General features: G+C 39.8%; 1 protein-coding gene across 1 annotated transcript in view; it reads left to right on the top strand.

The window, feature by feature from the left end:
• The window catches only part of DGKI (diacylglycerol kinase, iota), a 270,690-nt gene that overhangs the window by 236,454 nt on the left and 15,111 nt on the right, over nucleotides 1-19,125 (top strand). Inside the window, exons 30-31 of the mRNA XM_012642753.1 lie at nucleotides 13,635-13,672; nucleotides 17,417-17,537. Of these exons, the coding sequence (XP_012498207.1) occupies nucleotides 13,635-13,672; nucleotides 17,417-17,537 (159 nt within the window). The remainder of the gene's footprint in view (nucleotides 1-13,634; nucleotides 13,673-17,416; nucleotides 17,538-19,125) is intronic.

Genomic DNA, 19,125 nt, shown 5'->3' with positions numbered 1-19,125 from the left:
AATATGTGGTGTTGGCAAACAGAAACTTTCAGTACACATCTTTGAATCCCATCGCAGCCTCGTTAATACTGTTCCCTGCTGTAGAAGATAGGTCAGTCCTGGTCTTTTCCCAAAGAGATTCAGTTACTAACGTGATGAAAAGATGGCCTTTTACAGTGGTCTCACTCGGTGTTCCCCAAAGCCTGTGTGTTTTGAAAGGAAAGGAATAAAAAGCACAGCATATTTTCGCTGGTTAGTCTTCTTTCATAAATCCTAGGAAAATAGATAATCCACTGATGATTAAAAAACTAAACAGAACAAGAAAACAAAAAGCAAAACAAAAACCCCTGGGCTTTCCACACTCTGGCCCCATTACTTTATATATGACCTACCTCTACTATTCTGTCTCGTTCCTCTTTACCGAATCTCGCTATTGATCTGAACCACACAATCTTTTTGATTCTTTGGTTTCGTTGGAATGATTTGTTGGTGATAATTATCTAATTATCTTTTGAAGTCTGATTATGAGTGGGGGTGAAGGAATATGAGGGAATACTCCTAACTAAGGTTTACCCACGGCATTGCTTTAGATTGCCTTTGGGCTTATGGAATGTTTAAATTAAAGTTCTTAAAACATTGCAAAATAAGAAAGCAACTGAAAAAAGGAAAGAATTAGGAAAGGAGAAAAGCTAACCTCCTGGTTTCCTTTTAAGTGGAAGGATAAGCAGAGGTCGTCTAACAGGGTGATGTGTCTGGCAAGAAACAAAACTTTCACAGATCTCATCTCCATAGATAAGTCAATAAGGTATTTAAAAAGGAAATGAGAAATTCCTGACTCTTGGTCTCTGTGTAGTATTCTCTGATAGCAGAAACAAAGAACCGAATTGTGCTTACTTTTTAAAGTTTACTAAGCTTGAGATTTATACTGTATGGAATTGTATGAACTGGCTTATATCAACACCCAGTGTAACCAAGGTCTAGTTTGGTACACTGACAGTTATTGTATATAATCCTCATGTGAGGATAATTGTTACTCCATTTGTCTGTTTTCTGCTTGACTAGAAATACTAATATCCAATCAAAACTTTTTCCCCGGTGTGCTCCACCTAAAGCTTATTTTTTATTTTGGTGGCTTCCTCTTACAAGAACTGGCTGGTGACTGGTTTCCCTGAATTATGGTCTTACTCCACACATCTCTTATCATCATTGCCAGTTGCAAAATATTAGGATGCACTGTCACTTTTTCAGTTGGTTCCTAGGTTAGTCCTAGGTATGTTACTTTAACCTGCATGTTTTAGTCCTTTGTGGGCATGGTTTCTGTTTGTATTTCTGTTTATCCAGGCTGTCTGTTGTAGCTACTTAGGCTAGATAAAGCTCTGAAAATATTCATCAGTGCAGCCTCTTATAAAATAATGAAGTCAACTAAATGTTTCCTCATATTGCCAGCCTTTTTATTGCCGATCCTCATTTTCTGGGCCCATTTTGGGTGTCCTGCAACATCCTTTCACCAGACAGCGTATCTTTGCATACTACTTACAAGCAGTTCATGACTTGGCCTTTCCTTTCCCCAGCAGGGCAATTTGATTTTCTGCACCTTCCCTTAACAGAGCCAGAAAAGTATGGCATATAGAGACCCCTAAAACTGCATCCCTCTGGGCTGACCAGGGGCATATTGGGAAAGGCAGACCTGGTATCCCTACCTCATAACCCCATAGTACTCTTTGATCATTTATACAGCCAGATAAGGGAGGCAGGGTAGTACCTTGCTACAGAGACAGGCTCTCTAGTAAGTTTTTCTCATCCTGGCTTTGTTCCATATTAGCTGTGTGGTCTTGAGCAACCTGCTTAATACCACTAAGCCTCAATTTCTTCATCCTCTGAAAATGGGGAATGATAATAATAATACCAATCTAGTAGGCTTATTGTGAGGATTAGATGAGATAATGTAGGCAAAGCATCTAACTCTGTGCCTAGCGTACAGTTTGCTTGCAAACATCAACAAAAGAAGGGGACAGAACAGGAGAGGAGATGTGCAAGACAGACCAAGAGCAACCATCAATGTCAAATGGCCAAAATGGGAATAGATCTCTTATGTCTCATTTGCATGGGCTTTTAGATGATTAAAGCCTATTGTTTTCTACGTTTCTTGGAAATAGAAATTTCCTTCAGGTTACAGCTAAATAGGCAGAGAATGACTTGTATCATTCTGAGCAGTGGATGGTAGGTTCTGCAATGACAAAAGCCGTGATCTGGAGTCAGTAGAACCTTGCACCTGCCCTGGCTCTGGTCTTCTCTGGCTGGGTTGTCTCAGGTAGATCACTTGCTCCAGGCCTTGGCTTCTCCGTGGAGCAAGTGAGCTGGCTTCCCTTTAAGGCCTCTTCTGCTCTGGACACCCATAAACCTCTGAGCCAAGGAAGAACACTGGGCAATGCAACACTTGAAGAAAACCCAAAAATGCTACCTTGAATTTTGTGAAAGTGTTTTGGAAACATCTATGCCCTGTTCTCTAAGGGGCACATGTAAGGATATCTGCATATGATTGCCAGTCTATTATTTCTGCTTATGGTAACAAACAGGGCTGCTGTTGCCACACCTTGCCACACACCGACTTGGTGGATAAAAAGAAAATCCACTTTGCAAGTGTGTAAGTGCTGCAGGCAGCTTCCACACTCATAGCTTTCTTTAACAAGGTAACAAAATATATTACTGTTGAATTATGCAACTTCCAGCTTTTCTGCTGACAAAGCACCTCATTGCTTATTGAAAAGGGAGTTTGTAAGCCACCAGATTCTAGATTTTCCTCATCTGGTAACGTTTCCATCTCCTCTGTCACCCTAGGAAGTGAGGGCAATTGTTTCAGCCCATTACAAAAAAAAAAAAAAATTAGAGTGGTGGTTTACAAGACTGCAAAAAAGTTATTTAAACCATTTCTGTTTCTGTTAACTGTTGCTTTGTTTCTCTGACCATGAGCCTCTCTAGTCCTCCTATCTTCCTTCGGTAACCTGCATGCTTCTCATTCTCGGGAAGCATGAGCCCACCCAAAGCCATTCTTCTTCAGGCATCTGATTTCCCAGCAATCTTTTTGCCACATATTTAAATTCCTATTTATCTTTGAGGAATAGAGTGGTTGTTTTGGCCAGGGTTATATTCTGAAAATGAAGTCTCTGAGTGATTTTCATTGGCATCAGGGGTTCGGGGTCGGCGGAAACGTCTTTGGCCTCACAGTCCTCTCTGAGTCCTGGAGGGGGTTCGCTCAGCACCCCCTCACTCTATTCCTGAGTCATTTCTCCCCACACTTCATTTCAGACATCCTTTATCAAGTGACACGGCTTGTCCCTGCTTGCTCCATGCCTCTAAGCTTCCTGCTCCTCTCCGCAGAAAACCCTCCTTCCACCCTTTCTGCCAATGCAAATCTTCCTTTTTTGGACAATTTCATATACCTTCCCTAGGAAATCATTTTCTACATCACTCTCTATTTCTTTAGCCATCAGGGGCTACATTTGGTTGTGTAAGTTTACATGTGTTAACTTTCTAGACGCTCTTTTCTTTCTTAAGAATATATGAATTCCTGTGAAGAGTGTAAGTTTAGCCCTAATTTTATTTCTCTTCACAGCAACTGGACAGTAAAATCTGCTCTTTAATAAATATCACTGAAGACTTACTGAGACACGGAAGCCTATCTATTTTGTATTTTATGTCTTGAGCACTCTTTAGAACTAGCCATTTAAATGATAATTCTTGCTTGATGATGTTGCTTATTCAACTTAGCATGATGTCATAGTGAAAGTTAAGACTTATTTTTCACTTTTTTGAAATAAAGTGCTTAATTTTTCTGTTCTTCCAATTAACATCTATCATATGCTTAGATGCAGCAGATTCAAAATTTGTGCTTTATTATAACTCAGGTATAAATATGAACTATCTATCTTTTTACTAATAATGAAGGTATGCTCTAGAAATTTTATCTTTTTAAAAAAAAATATTCACTTTTGCTATATGTACGTGTTGCTGGCATATGTCCCTGAAAGTGACCTTTGCTATATTAACTCCTCCTTGGCTTTACTTTTGTTCCAATGAGGGGCGCTTTGGCTAACTCTATTCTTCTTCTTAGTTAAACACCATGGTCAGTTTGCTGCGAGGTACTGATAAGGAACTTAACGTGCATCCTGATGACCAGATGACCCGTAAGCCTATAATCTTTCTGAGCCGTAGAACACACTCATCTGTACTTGGCTCCTGGCCTTAAGCATCATTTCCCATACAGTCTCGATGCTTGGTTCAAACCAATAACCATCCATCACTCTCAGGCCACAGCAGACCAGCTTACAGCTATCACTGAGTGAAATATGAGTACACTTTTCAACTTGAGTTCCTTTCAGAGGTCCTGAAGGACATTGCTAAAATATATCCAGTGGATTCAAGGAGACCAATCACAGGAAGAATGTTGGCTTGCTGCTGAGGGAAAGGGCAGAGCCAAAGCCCTGATGCTATCTTGAAGCTTCTCTGTAAAAGTCATCAGGAGCTACAGGTCACCAGCACCCCCTCTTCTACTTGGCACTTTCTTCTCATCTGTGGAGCTACCAAGGGCCCTATTTATTATCCTTCCATTTCTCTTACCCTCTCAGGATTATAACTTTATCATCAAAATGCCAGGAAGGCAAAAATAAACAAAGTCAGTCAATCCGAATTAAATTCTCTCAACATTCTAGGGAGGAAGGACCTTCAGAGAATACTAGAATTTATCTTTTTACTCTCTTACATTGCTAAATCACTTTGCAATGTCCTAAGCATTTTAATGTATATTACTTCATTCAAATGTTGAGAAGAGGGAAGAGCATTATTGTGTACTATAATTATTTTCGGTTCATGAATTTAGTGAGGTATAATCAGATTAAAACCCCTTACAAATATGAAAAAAAAATCCTCCCTGTTTGTACAAGCTTAATATTTACTGAACAAAAATAGTTAATAGGATTTTATAATATTAGTGCTAGAATTTTTATTTTTCTAGTTTTAAAGGAATAGTTGGATATTACTTTAGATGGTGGTACTATATAAAAAATGTGTTGACTCATTATGTCCACAGATAATGATATTAATTTATCACTAGAAAAAACTATTGAGTTGTAGAGACTGGCAAGAAAATATTTCCAAGAACCTGTGCTGGCCCCCCTTGTGACCGTTGGCACATATGTTTCACAGCTGGCTGCAAGTTACACACTGATCGTGGAGGAGTGTGAACCCCATTGGGCCTTTAACCTATGAACTTGTTTTTGCTAACCCAGTGCTCAAAGCAGATTAATTAACCCACGAAATATGCTTTAACACTGATCTAAGACTTACTACCGATGTTATAGGAAGTAACATGCATCATTGCTTAATATAGGGCTCTGATTTGACCCATAATACAAACACTTCTGGTCCAGTGAGCTACTTGCAATGTGTTTTGTTGCAACTGATAAATGGCACTGGATTCCTGAAAAGACTTGAAGATATTCGCAACACCAAAATTGAGTGCCAGATATGGCAGGGGCGAGTAAAGTGGGCTTTCTTTCATTCCCTAAAATGTCTTCCTCAACCCAGAGTTCAAAGTATGTTGAAATGATAGCCTGGCTGAATCACCAGGCCATAAGTATCAACCAAGTATTTATTAAGCACTTTATGTATTTCCCGTACTAAATCATTTTCAATTAAAGATGTAGTATGGGTAAAACAAAGGAAAAAAAGATTTAAAAACATGGTCCCCGTTTGTGGTTTCATTGCTGAGATATAACTTACGCATGTGAAACAACAAACAATTTCACAACAACAGAGAAATAAATGGGATGCTTTGGAGAGACATCTGGTCCCTGCACTGTTTATAGCCAATTCCAGTGGTGAATAAAAGAAGTGGAACCGACTGCTTCTGAAGGGAGCAGATTCTGGTCCTCTGGCTGCAAGGTAGAGGTTTTCTGCCAGGAGAAAACGCTAGATGGGGGCTGTTTTTTCTCCAAACAGAAAACCTCTTCCATGCTAATGGAGCTTTAAAAGGATTTCTGCAGCAGATGGAAAGAACCTATATACACTGATGCATTTAATTAGCAGGAACTAATTGAATTTGGGGATTAACTCTGTCATTAGAGAGAAACAAAACCCATTTATGTCTCCCATCTATGGTTACACATTCTAAGATGGATTTGGCACAGGCAGTGTTTGAATGTAAAACCACTGTAGTATTTAATGGCCTGTTGATGTCACTGATGGAATAATCCCAGAGATGAGGAGAAGTAAGCTATGTAAGATGTGTGCGGTACCTTCCATGCCACATTTCAGCAATAGGGGAGAAGCTGGTAGGCAGGATGTAGGGGATTTGGGTCTGAAGTTCAGTGAGTTTGGCTGAAGGAGGAAGAAAGGGGAAGAGATCTGTAGAGTCTCTTCTCTCACACTTGATTTTTAAAGAGAGATTAGGGATAGAATTCACCTTAGATAGAATTTCTAATTCAGTCTATCATGCACTGGTTGTCTGCCTGGTATTCACCTGCCTTTCTTCTTTCTTCCTGCTCCAAAAAGCTGTTCCTTCAGATAAGCAGTTCTCGGTCTTTTTTATTTTTCTACTTACATGCTCATGACACAAAACAAATGACATTATGTGCATAATACGTTCCCATAGGTGACATAGGTAACAAAGGCTGTTGGTTGTGGCCATTTCCCAACACTAACGGAGAGTCAAAAAAAACCCTCTGACTCAAAGCAGTTCACAATTCAAGTGTACAATGTGACAGTTTGTACTTTCTAAAAATAGCCACAACGTTATCTCCCATCCTGCACTTTGATCTTGCAATGTAACTTTGACACTCTTTACATTGAGACGTGGGGATGTAGGGTCTGTGTTCTCTCTTCCTGAATATGGGCAAATGTGGGACTTCAGCAGGAATGATAGATACTTTGTGATTTCTCAGGCAAGGTGAGGTGACCACTGGGCTCTCTTGGGACGGTTGCTTTTAGGACACAGCCACCATTTTATGAGGAAGCCCGAGCAGCACATGGGAAGTCCACATGAGAGGAACCAAGGCTCCCAGCTGAAGCCAGCACCATTACCAGCCATGTATCTGATCGTATTGAAAGTGGATCTTTCAGCTCTCAGGAGCAGTCCCTCCTGATACTAAGTCTCCACAGACAGTCTCTGTAGAACCCTGACCAAAATGCAGATTTTTGAGCAAAATAAATAACTGTGCTTTAAACCATATGTTTTGGTTTGCTCCATAATAATAGAGAATCAATGCAAATTTGCACATCATTATAAGAATGATTTTGAATCTGTTCTAATATGTTATTTTAAAAAACTCTCAGTATTTTAATTTTTATTGTAACAAATACCTTGTCACATATCTTATTTCTAATTGTCAAAAACTCCTCTGGGTCTAGATTAAAATGCAGAGGTCCTTAGAAATATCTAATTTCTCCTTTTTCTCACTTCATCTTGGACTTGTTTCACTATGGCTATGTAAAATAATATTACTTACAGTCATTTTCTTGAGCTGCTTCCCATTTATGCCTCATTCACATAATTCACGGTGGTTATCCGTACCATTAAATGTGTGTTATAGATTACGTTTGTGGTGTTTGACGATTATACTAAATTCCGTTTTTGTGAGCTAAGCCTTCACAGCTGGTTGCTCATGTACCGTGGCTGGCTGCTCACAAAGTAGAAATTGGACAGCATGTTTCTGATAAGGTAAACACAGGAAAAGCTGTGCAGAAATGTGTATCTCAGAGAACTGAACTCTTGGTCAGCTTATGGTATAAGCTATCTGTGGCCATGCAGGAAGGAACTTTGAATAAAGGAAAAGTATGAAGACTTCAGTCATTCTCAGATCAAGAAGACTGTTGGTGTAACATTTGCCATGGGTGCACTCATTATTCAGTGTCTCCATTCACACAAAAAGAATTGGGGCTTAAAACTATGAATTGAATTTACTTCGTTTTATATATCATGCATTCATGAAACTCTTAGGGGGAGGTATTTGTTTTTATTTTTGGCCAACCTGCTTCAAGCTAAACAAAGGAGACACTGGGGAAACTGCATAGTATGGTGGGGGCTGGGGGAGGTAAGTAAGCATAACAGGAATCCTCTGTCTCTGGATTGCTAACCAGGTGACCCTGGAATGATCAGACCAGCTCTCAAACCCCACTTTCCTCATCTATGAAATGAGTGGTTAGAATAAAGCTGAATGCACTTTGGAATGTAGAATATGACTGAAGAGATATTAATAGTTTAAGGTTGCTGTTCTTGCTTTACACATGAAAACATTTAGGAGTAAAAAGTAGGCACAATGTGGCAAAACCAGATATGTTTACAACTCTAAGTGAACCAACTAATTTTTCCCCTAGGTCCCTACAAGCCATTCTTCATTCAGCAGTTTTTGGTTTTACTTTTTAATTTTTTCTTCTATAATTTTTAAAGAAGATTTAGATGACTGCTACCATGAGTAGGTGACAATTTGGTGATAGAATACTGCTTTTTAAAAACGTTTATTTTTTAATTATTAATTATTGTAGGTATAGAATATTACTGGATTTGCTGAAAAATACCTGAACATGAAAGATTAAACTTTTAAAACTAGACATCAGTGCTCAAGGTGGTGATTCTGCCTTATGTATAATAATGTAGTTATTTCTGTTGATTTTTTGAGAATCACAAACATATATGTGATTTTACCAAGTTCTGAATACTTTTTTATTCATAAATATTTTCATCTGCAAATCAAGAATCACAACCTTGAACTATCCTTCAGAAGTAGTCCTACGCCAAATTCTACCTTAGTCTAGAATGGTTCTTTTTCTGTACTTTTCAGTACTCCCTGGTATTCTACACAGATGACCACAGATGATCAGGTTCTCTGTGCCTATAGCTTATTTGCAAGGCAGAGCGTCAAAAGAACTGTTTCTCATCTTCGTTTTTCTAAAAGAGAAAACTGAAGCTTGATAAACTAACTCACCCAAGGTCACAACTAGTTAATGGCACTCACAGGACTTAAACCTGGGCAGTCTGAATCTAGACTCAGTTACAATATATCTCTTCCTAATTATTAAGCCAGATCTCGTTTTGGACTTCTTGCCAAAATGTAAGCTCTGTGAGAGGATGAAGTTTGCTTTGTGCAGTGCCATATCCTTACCACCTGGAACAGGGCTTGGTTTGGTGGGACCTAGAGGGGCTCTTAGTCTGTTCCTGCTGCTATAACAAAATATCATAGGCTGGATCATGTATAAATAATAGAAATGTATTTCTTATGGTTCTGGAGGCTGAGAAGTCCAAGATCAAGGTGCCAGCAAATTTGGTGTCCAGTAAGGGCTTGCTTTCTGCTTCCAAGATGGCACCTTCCTGCGGCATCCTCACATAGCGTAAAAGCAAAAAGGGATGGAATGCTGTGTTCTCGCATGGAGGAAGCGATGGAAAGGCAGGCATCTCACTAAAGGCTCTTTTATTTAAGGGCATCAATCCCTTTCATGAGGGCTCTGCTTAATCACTTCCGAAAAGACCCTACCTCTTAATACCACCACAATGGGGATTAAGTTTCGACATGAATTTTGGAGAGATACAAACATTCATGCATAGCAGCTGGCTTCTCCCTTTCCTGTTCTGTGTGATAGAAGCCATCTTTTCCTTCCATGCTTGGATGTCTGAGCACATCCAGATCCTCAGGAATCCAGGCCTAAGAAGGAGAGGCTGTGAGAAGGAAGATGGCAATTCTCTCCTGACGGTCCTGACGTCTCAGTCCCAGATTTCTATCTTGGGATGTGTACTTGACAGCAGATTATTTGAAAACATAGTACTCAAGGAAAATAAACCATTTCATGTGGACTAATGACTCAACTTCTAACCTCTAAAAGTGATAGATTTCTCAGTTCTCTACTCCTTTAAATTCCCATCTTACTACGTAAGTTTCTATGATTTAATTTTCCAGGAAACTTATTATTCATTTACTCAATAACCTTTATGTCCCATTACCAATTTGACTGCCCTTTCTTCTTTGAATTTTGGAGCATTGTTTCCTTAGTATGAAGGAGTTTTGGAAAAGATAAGAAGGCGAGCTTAGAGCTCAAGCAATTATAAAGAATAATATCATAATCGTAACCACTCATTATTTGTTTTTAAGCTTGATCTTTCAGAAGGTTATTATCTGGTGCTGAATGCTAATGGATTCGGGCTCTCTTTATGCAGAGGAAGTCTTAAACAACAGTGTTCACAGGGAAGGACATTAATCAGGAGAGAGAAATGGGCCTTGTTCCTAATAATGTTTGCATAATAGCTACCCTTGGGTGGAATGCTTGACTTAAAAATAAATATTCATGCTCTCCACATCCAGTACGATTGGAAATTATTCGTGGTTATGATTCTGTTATATGATCCTCTACCTATTCATGGGGACTTCAAACTGGGAGGCTGTTGGAAACCAACAAACATAAATTACAATGCTTATGAATGATATGGGGTAGAAGTTGAAAGAGGCTTAATGTTGGCTATCTGGAGAAAAGCAGCAAGGAGCAGGACAGAATACTGTTTCGAGAAGGGGAGGAGCAGAATCACACTGGAGTGCTTAAGGACATTGTTATGCTCCCCTGGTTTACTTGTAACTCTTCAATAGCTTCTTATCACCAGGAGGATAAAATTTAAGTGCTTTATCGTGGCATAAGACGTACTCACTGGAGTGGTTCCTGTGAAACTCGGCAGCATGTTACCTGACACTACTCTTCACCTCAGGTGTGACAATACAGAGCTCTTTGCAGATTCCTTCAGACAGCATGACTTTTAATTTCCATATCTTTATTCATAGCCTTCTTTCATCTTGCAAGGATTTTCCAGACCTTCTTTGCTAATTAATTCCACTTATCAGAGAGGAGTCGGCTTAAACTTTACCTGCTCCAAGAAGCGTTCTTTGAACTCAACACCTAGCCAATAAGTTATAATCTAGCCTTTCCTGTATTTATTATTTATTTAGTAGTCCTTAAATAGACTTTGTCTTGGGGAATTCTTTCATCATCTTAGTTTATTGCTTGCGTGCACCAAATTTTATTATGGAAGTGCTTTAAGTTAATGGATTCATTTTTTTCTCTCTTCTTTCTCTATTTCTCTCTCCCTCCATCTTCCTCTCCCTCCCACTCCCTTCCTCCTTCCCTCTTTTTTGTAATTTTTACATTCTGAGAAATATTTCACTATGGTTTTGAAAACAAAGGCTGTGCTGCTGTTTTGGAGTTCTGTGTGAGTTATAAGGCTTTGTATTAACTGCCCCCAACCTTATTTCTTTTTCCATATGGATAGTTTATTTCAAACAAAAGAACATGCTGCTGTAGCATGAAGTCTAAACTGATTTGTACTCCCAGATCTGTGATTTCTGGTACAATTGTCCCTCAGTATCCCCTGGGATTATTTCTAGGACCCCCTGCAGATATCAAAATTCAAGGATGCCCAAGTCCATGGTATAAAATGGCACAGTCTTTACATATGACCTCCCATATACTTCTGAATATTTTCCATCGGAGTTTGGTTGAATCTGTGGATGCACAACCCAAGGATGTGGAGGCCCGACTGTACTTTCTCCAGCCTCTCCTTTCCCTTCCTCTGATGTGGGATTCACGTCTTGGGTTAAACCCCATCCCTTTGGCTCCCTTATCTGTGCTCTCCTCTGACGGGTGTATATTTACAGAGATATGTCTGTTCCACTTCACATGCCAATTTTACCCTTGTCAGTAGGCTCATGAAATGTCCATACGTCTTTTTCATGTTCTTATGTACAGTCACAAGGTACTGAAAACTATGCCTTCTATTTATACAACATACCTATTTATAAAGCACTTTTTAAAATTTTATCCTCACTCCAGAGAGGTGAGCAGTGCAGGTGTTAGTTAACTTCATTTGAAAATGAAAGAATTTGTTCAAAAAGATGGAATAACTTTCTAAATTTATGTGTCCAGTAAATGACAGAGTTTAGAATTAGACTTCGGTCTATAACTTTTTCACAACACTACAAACCTGACAATGATATTGTCCGTCTGTGGGCCCTATGGGGCCCAGCAGAGCTGTGTGCACGGTGAGCTCACGAGGGCACTGGCCAGAGGCTGGAGCTGGACACGGGCCTGCGTGACAGTGCTGACTGGCCTCTGTGGCTCTGTGCCAGAGTCACTTCACTCCAAACCCCACCCGTCCTCATTTATAAAATGAGGAGTGAGACGCCATGTTTGAGTAGATTCTTTTGACACATAACATTTTATTAATTCACTTTCTGTTATTTTTATCTGTCCCCTTTCTCACGTTTTTTCTGTCTTTGCTTTCTTCTCAGTCAGTTCAGCAGCTAATTGCTGTGCATCTACAATGTGCAAAGCACGGGGCGAGGATCCCCGGGGGATGAAAAGAGTGTCTTGCTAACAGCTTGTCATGGCGAGAAACTTTCCTCCCTCTCTTTCCTGTTCTCCATTTTTCTCCATTCTTCTTCTTCCTGCCTCCTTCTTCCTTCCATGCTCATGTAGTCCTCATCATTTCCATAGGTTTCCACTCAGCCCTGGGCCAGTGAGCGTCTAACCTGCTTATGGTCCTGTGCATCTCCTCACCCAGGACTGGTAAATGCTCAGTATAGAAGCTTCGAGGGTTTTGCTCAGTGGCAGCCATGGCCTCCGTGTGCTTTGATGCATTATACTGCACTTTTGGCTAACTCTATACAAAAGACGATTCAAATAAGAATAAAATGTCACTTTGCAAAATACATTTGAATTATTTTTCTTCTAAAACTTTGTGACTTTAAAGCCTTAAAATAGTCTATTTTTTTAGTAGCTTCAAAATGAAGGTATTTTTGTAAAAGGACTGTTTCCAACCTGATGCAAATAGTTCCCTTTAGGAGCCATAATTGTCATTGGACAATCATATATTCTTTTTCCCTTTCATCAGTCATATTTTCTCATTCTTCTACTCCCCACATGATATGCATGAACCATTAGACACTTCTATTTTTCCCCCAAGGCTACATGTCAGTTTACCTTTTACCTTTAGCTTTCTTTCCGTAAGAGTCACCGGTGAATTAGATGTCAATTACATGATTATTTTCTCTAGAATACAATTAAAAATAGCTTTGTTTCCTCTTTGCTGCCTCTGTTAGTCCTCTTAATATTCATAGCCCAAGAGGGGAAAGTGGAAGGAACTAGAAAGAAGAAAGCAAGTGTAATTAGGATTAGGCACCCACTCTGCATCAGTGGCTGGGTTAGGAACATTCAGAGGACTTCATGGATCCTTTTAACCATGCTACAAGGCTTAAACTTTCTCTTTTAAGAATATGGAAACTGAGGCTCAGAGGAAGAGGAGTTAAATGACTCACCCAGTGTCCCACAGCCTTTAAGCATCAGAGCTAAGACTTGAACCCAATCTGTGTGACTTCGAATTTCATGTAATCTTTGCTGTGCCGGGGTTGGAGGGGGGCACACACAGGCTCCAAAAGGACGTATGGGATGGGTACCTGGGTAGAGAAGGGCTGGAGAGGGGGCCTTAGTGTGCTTGACCAAGATTTTCTCCCTCCCTGGTTTCTGCCCCAAATGTAGACTAGTTCTCCAAAATATGGATCCAACTTTTTGTAACATTTTAATGAGAGGGGTCTTCTACTAATGGGACATCTCTCTTTTGTCTTTCGCAGCAATTTTGCAGGCAGTAATAGCTGGTGATCTTATGAAGGTAAGATATCCTTCTACCAAAACTTTGGTGATTCTTTAAGAACCTTAAATCAGCATCATTCCCTCCCCAAATTTTCATGTTCTTGTATATAATTTATCATCCTCCTGCCTGCACTGGCAGAGTAGAGGAGGAAGGATGCTCTTTTGAGAACTGAGCAGAGAGGGTGAGGGAAGGCTTCACTGTAGCTCTGCATTTCATAACAGCAAAGGGAGTGTGCTAGAGAACCATGCTATTTGCCCACTTAGTTAAAATGGACCACATGTCCCAGGAGGCAGTGCTCATAGTACCCTAGTTCCTGCTCTTGAAAAGCTGGGATCTGAAGAATTTGAAGATTTCTTTTCAGATTTTTGGATAGTATTGAAATGAATGCATCTGTAAGAATTACCTGGACAACAACACCCAGAAATGCATTCTTCAGGCCAGAGCTTGCGTATTCCATCGTTATTGTTTTATACTTTGGGGAGCACAGTTAACCAAAAGGAGTTACTCTGTCTGATCCACTTAGAATAGTTTAATTTGTGCTTATATTTTCTGGTGAATTTAGTTCCGAAGGCAATGGTCACTACCTCCTCAAGAGTGGAAGTAAACTCTGAAGTCAGACTGCCTGAATTCAGATCTTGGCTCTGCTGTTCACTATGTGTGTGATTTTATTCAGTTATTTAATTCTCTCTGTGCCTCAGTTTCTTCATCTGTAAGTTGGCATAATAATATTACTTCTCTCTTTGGTTTTTTCATGAAGAGTGAATGTAATACTATAAATGAAGCTCTTAAGAGTGTTCCTATTATATAGAAGGGGCTCTAACATGTTAGCTATTTTATTAATACTATTATAGTGTTAATCCATATTTTTTAATAGCTAAACACGGTGGAGATACAAATATTTGTTATTAAGATAACATAGGCTGTGGGTATTCTAGAGCTGTGTTTGGTCCCATATTTCCAGGCATCCCTGCATAACCCCCACTGGCACTGATCTGCCGTATAACAATGGCAGCTGCCTAAGGCCAGGGCTCCACCATGCTCCTCAGCCCAAGTAGTGAGGTGCCACTGCAGATCAAGGAAACAAAAGTCATAAAAGAAAGCTGAGAAGTACTATCCTTATACGTAAGTTTTTTTTTTGTTGTTGTTGTTGTTGTTGTTTTTTTATGAAGCACATTTTTTGGATAAATTGGGGAGCACTTGTGCTACATTTTTAACAGGTTACTAGAAGAAAACAAATGGTGAGAAGGTTGCAAACATCTTGATTAACTGCCACCTTTAGATACATAATCCTGAAAATTGTACCTGGGTCACTGTACAGATCACAGTGTCACTAGCAACTGTTACCCAGAAAAGACAAGTGCTCGCTAAGCAGCGTACCAATGAATTCAATGCCATCTCCCACCTGTGGATTGAACCAACACCATCCTATACTCCTTGCAAGGTCTTCTGTTAGGTTCTGTGGAAATAAGGACATAAATGAAGCTGATCCCTGCCCTCGGAGAGCTTCTAAGCCAGAAAATTTTGCAAAGCGTTGTAGATTTGAAACCTTTCAATTTTATTTTCTACATGCTTTCAGTTTAGGCAACTGATTGCCCAGGTCCCTGGGTATATTATCACACTTTTTTGGTACACACAAGAGAATCATTTGAAATATGGGAAATCACTATACAGCCAGTTGCCTTATTAGAGTTTCTGTTATAATTATAATATTTCCTAAATGACTAAGAAATGACTTAACACCTTACGTACTGAGAGATGAAATATAGGAGCTTAAGGTTTTTCTTTTTCAGTCTTTCCTTTTTCTCTCTTACATAATTTTCTTTCTTTTCCTTCTTAAGTATTTTTTCCCTTTTTCTCCCCTCTTGCCTCTTTCACTTCTTTCTTCACATACATATTAAATATTAAACTAGCTGCATGTGTCTGTGTCCGGGCTGGGGAGAGACTAGAGAAGACAAGCTCTCAGGAGCCACCCTGTGGGAAGGCCATCACAAGTAGCTCCTGTACGTGGGCAGCATAAGATACCCATGGACTAACTTGATGTTCATGGTCTCTAAAAACAGCACAGAAAGGGAGGATCAAGGCAGCTGCTGCTGACTGGCTCTGACTGGGTCTGTGCTGCTATCCTTTGTGGATCTGCCCACAAAGAAAGGGAGTATCATTGAGAGGCGATGCAATTGAGCAGAACAGGATTCTCTTAGATTTTCGTGGAAGTCGTTAGCTACTTCTTCCTGTCCTCTTGCCTCACAGTTTAGGGGCGGGAGTCCCATATGTTCCTTACCTCCATTCAGCTACTTCTTTTGATCTATGTCCTGGGAGGTCTTCTGTGGCTCTTTTTCCATCCTCTGCTTTCTGCCTCCGCAGTGCCCTTCTGAGAACCTCGTGGTGTTCCTCTCCATGTCTGTGTGATCCTTTACACGTCTGTCTCCCCCGTGGACTGGGAGGGCTTTGAGGCTGGTGACTAAATCGTACTCACCTTGGTCTCCCTGGCATCTGGCACATGACAATTACATGGACATATTCTAATGAAAGCATGAACTTTGAGTTTGCCCTCTTTTTTAATTTCATTTTTTTAATTGTCAAATAATAATTGTACATATTCATGGGGTACATCATGGTGTTTTGACACATATAATTTACAGTGATCAGATTAGGGTAATTAGCATACCCATCATCTCAAACATTTATCATTTCTTGGGAATACTGGGAACATTCAATATCCTCCTTCTAGCATTTGAAACTATGTATTATTTTTAACTATAGTCTTCCTATAGTGGCATATAACACCATAATTTATTCCTTGAGTTTACCCTCTTTCATTTTGTGGAATGTTGGATTATGTATGATGTGTGCCATCTAGCTTCTTGAGATAGAGTGTTCTTTCTGCTTATAACCTGCTGGATTACTTGATTCTTATTTGTCCCCAAACTACCTTGTAGAAGCTTCAGAGAGGCTCTTTTTGTCCTGATACACCACAGTTTGGAGAAGAGGGACTCATTTACATTTCATACAATGTTCAATATTTCATGAACTTGGACTGTATCCTCATTTAGCCACCATGTTCTCAGGCTGCAAAATCCTGGGTTTTTTTTCCCCCAGTCTCCTCTCCTGTAGAAACTACTACATTCTTTGAATGATCTTGGTTCTCACTCTTCAGATCATCTCTAGCCTTGTTAGGTATGTGTTGGGTGATTACCAGACAGCTTGCAGGCTGGGCTGCAGATCTGGATGAAGAAGGGAGCTGTATGTGTGTGTGCATGTGTGTTTGCTGTGTGCAGTGATCTTACGCAGGCAGTGAAGAAGCAGCTTTGATATTTGGTAGGTAGGTTCATTAGAGACTGAAGAAAAACTAGAGGACATAGGCGAGGATCTCAGCTACCAGACACCAAGTTATTCCTGCTGATAGCCATAATTGTTCTTTCACTCACCCCAACACAGGGAAGCTTTTGTTCTCTACTCCAGCCCTCACTCCCTCGGGACAGAGACTAGTGCTCAGAAAAGAAAAAAGAAAAAGTAATTCAGCATGATTTAGTTTCCTTAGGCTGTTCAATACCCACAGACCCTCTCTGGAGTAAGAAGAGACACTGGCCATCTCTGAGTGATAATACAGTCCATGAATGTTACTTCATCTCTTTGACTTTTCTCTGTGTCCTCTGAGGTTGGAAACATTTGTGGTTTGCTACATTACTCTTATTTTATTACCGGTTAGCTGTTACCCTTGTTCCGGATTCTGCCTGAGCTTATTTTCATATGTCTCTCTTGCAGCTAATAGAAAGCTATAAAAATGGAGGCAGTCTGCTAATTCAGGGACCAGACCATTGTTCACTCCTTCACTACGCAGCTAAAACCGGCAATGGAGAGATTGTGAAATATATCCTTGACCACGGTGAGTAGGCACGGTGAACTTCCCAAGGATCACTTATCCATGAAATAGATTGCATTTGCTAAGTTGCCTTTGTCCAAGATACCTTCAGAGCGGCAGAAATACTCTCCAGCTTTCAGCTGACTCCCCTGATTATTTGAGGCACCTGTGGTTACAGACATGGACACATAACTAAGCAATGAATAGAAATAATTTTCATATTGAGCTCTTTAACGGCTATATTTTTTTTAGTTAATTTAAATAATAAAGGACAAAAACAAATGCAACCTGGTATAATGCACTTTCTTTTTCTAAAGCTTTTTTGTAAATTAACTGGTTGGGATCAGCTACCTAATTCATATTTGTAGTTCATCGTTTTGAGGATTAATGAGTATAATTATTTCCACCTTTCTAGCTTCTCTTTTTTTGCTGTTTGAATCATATTTTCAACCCATGTCACACTTTATTCTTTTTGAAAATGCCTGGTTCTGTTGTGTCCCATGTGGCAGGTCGTACCTCCCAGACTGCTTTCTAACTGGTTTCTGATTTAGTGTTAGATCATTTGCTAGAAGTAGCACGCGCTACAGCATCTTCCTCTAAAAGCCCTTTAGGAGCATAAACACGTGATAGATACCAAACATCAACCATTACATTCAGCTTTTCGTGTTTATAGTATTTCTAGGAATAAAGAACAGGAATAAAGGGGGAAATGTGCCTGGCTTTGCACTTTGCACTTTGTGCCTCACTTTGCACTTAAAGTGAGAAGGAGGGGAAGAGTCTAACTCTGCTGGGCATAGGTACATGGAAATTCTGAGAACTTTCTTTGAGTCTTGGCAGTGAGCCTGTGGCCTACTCTCTTTGCGCCCAAATCCAGGCTGTAGATAGTGAGCATGTTAGTAAACATTCACATCGTTTTGGCTCCTCTTTTTGTGATATTCAGCAAATGTCTTATTCCATTCATTGATTCATTCATTCAGCAAATATTTGTGGAATGCCTAACAGGAACTGTTTGGTATAGACTGTCACACACACAGAAATAAAATACAGTCACTGTTTTTAAGCAATTGTAGGCTGAAGAAAAAAATATGATCATGTGCACAAATAAATTTAAAACAGACATATGTAGGTGTTTTAAGTCCTGTGGTAAATCCACATGCAGATGACCCGTCCACCATCTATCAAAACATATTATTTGTCAAATGCTTATACTAAACACATACTATCATTGAATCTTTACAAGGATCTTATAAGGTATTTGACTGTCAGTCACATTCGACTGCACTTGCTTTGTCTTCAGTACCTTCTCACTATGAAGAGTTTACTTGAACGCTCAGCCTAGATTATAGTGGAAGGAGTGGTTTAGGAAAAGGGAAGGCTGTGAACACAGAATGGGGTGATTAGAGGATTTCTTTCGCCCTCGCAGGGTGGGTTGGATAATCCCAATCCTGTCTGTCCTGGAAAGCGTAGGTAGGTAAGATGTGATTTTGATGCTGAGTCTGGGGCTTGCACTCTCTTACTCCAGCTCCTACTCTCCTGACTATCCTACCCCCTGCAGTTAAAAACTTTCCTCTTTGGGCAAGACTCGAAAGCAATGATAACATAATTTCTGCTT

The sequence above is a fragment of the Propithecus coquereli genome, unplaced genomic scaffold (assembly GCF_000956105.1).
Source record: "Propithecus coquereli isolate 6110/MARCELLA unplaced genomic scaffold, Pcoq_1.0 Scaffold186, whole genome shotgun sequence".
Classification (NCBI taxonomy): domain Eukaryota; kingdom Metazoa; phylum Chordata; class Mammalia; order Primates; family Indriidae; genus Propithecus; species Propithecus coquereli.
This window is presented reverse-complemented; position numbering and strand designations above follow the sequence as displayed.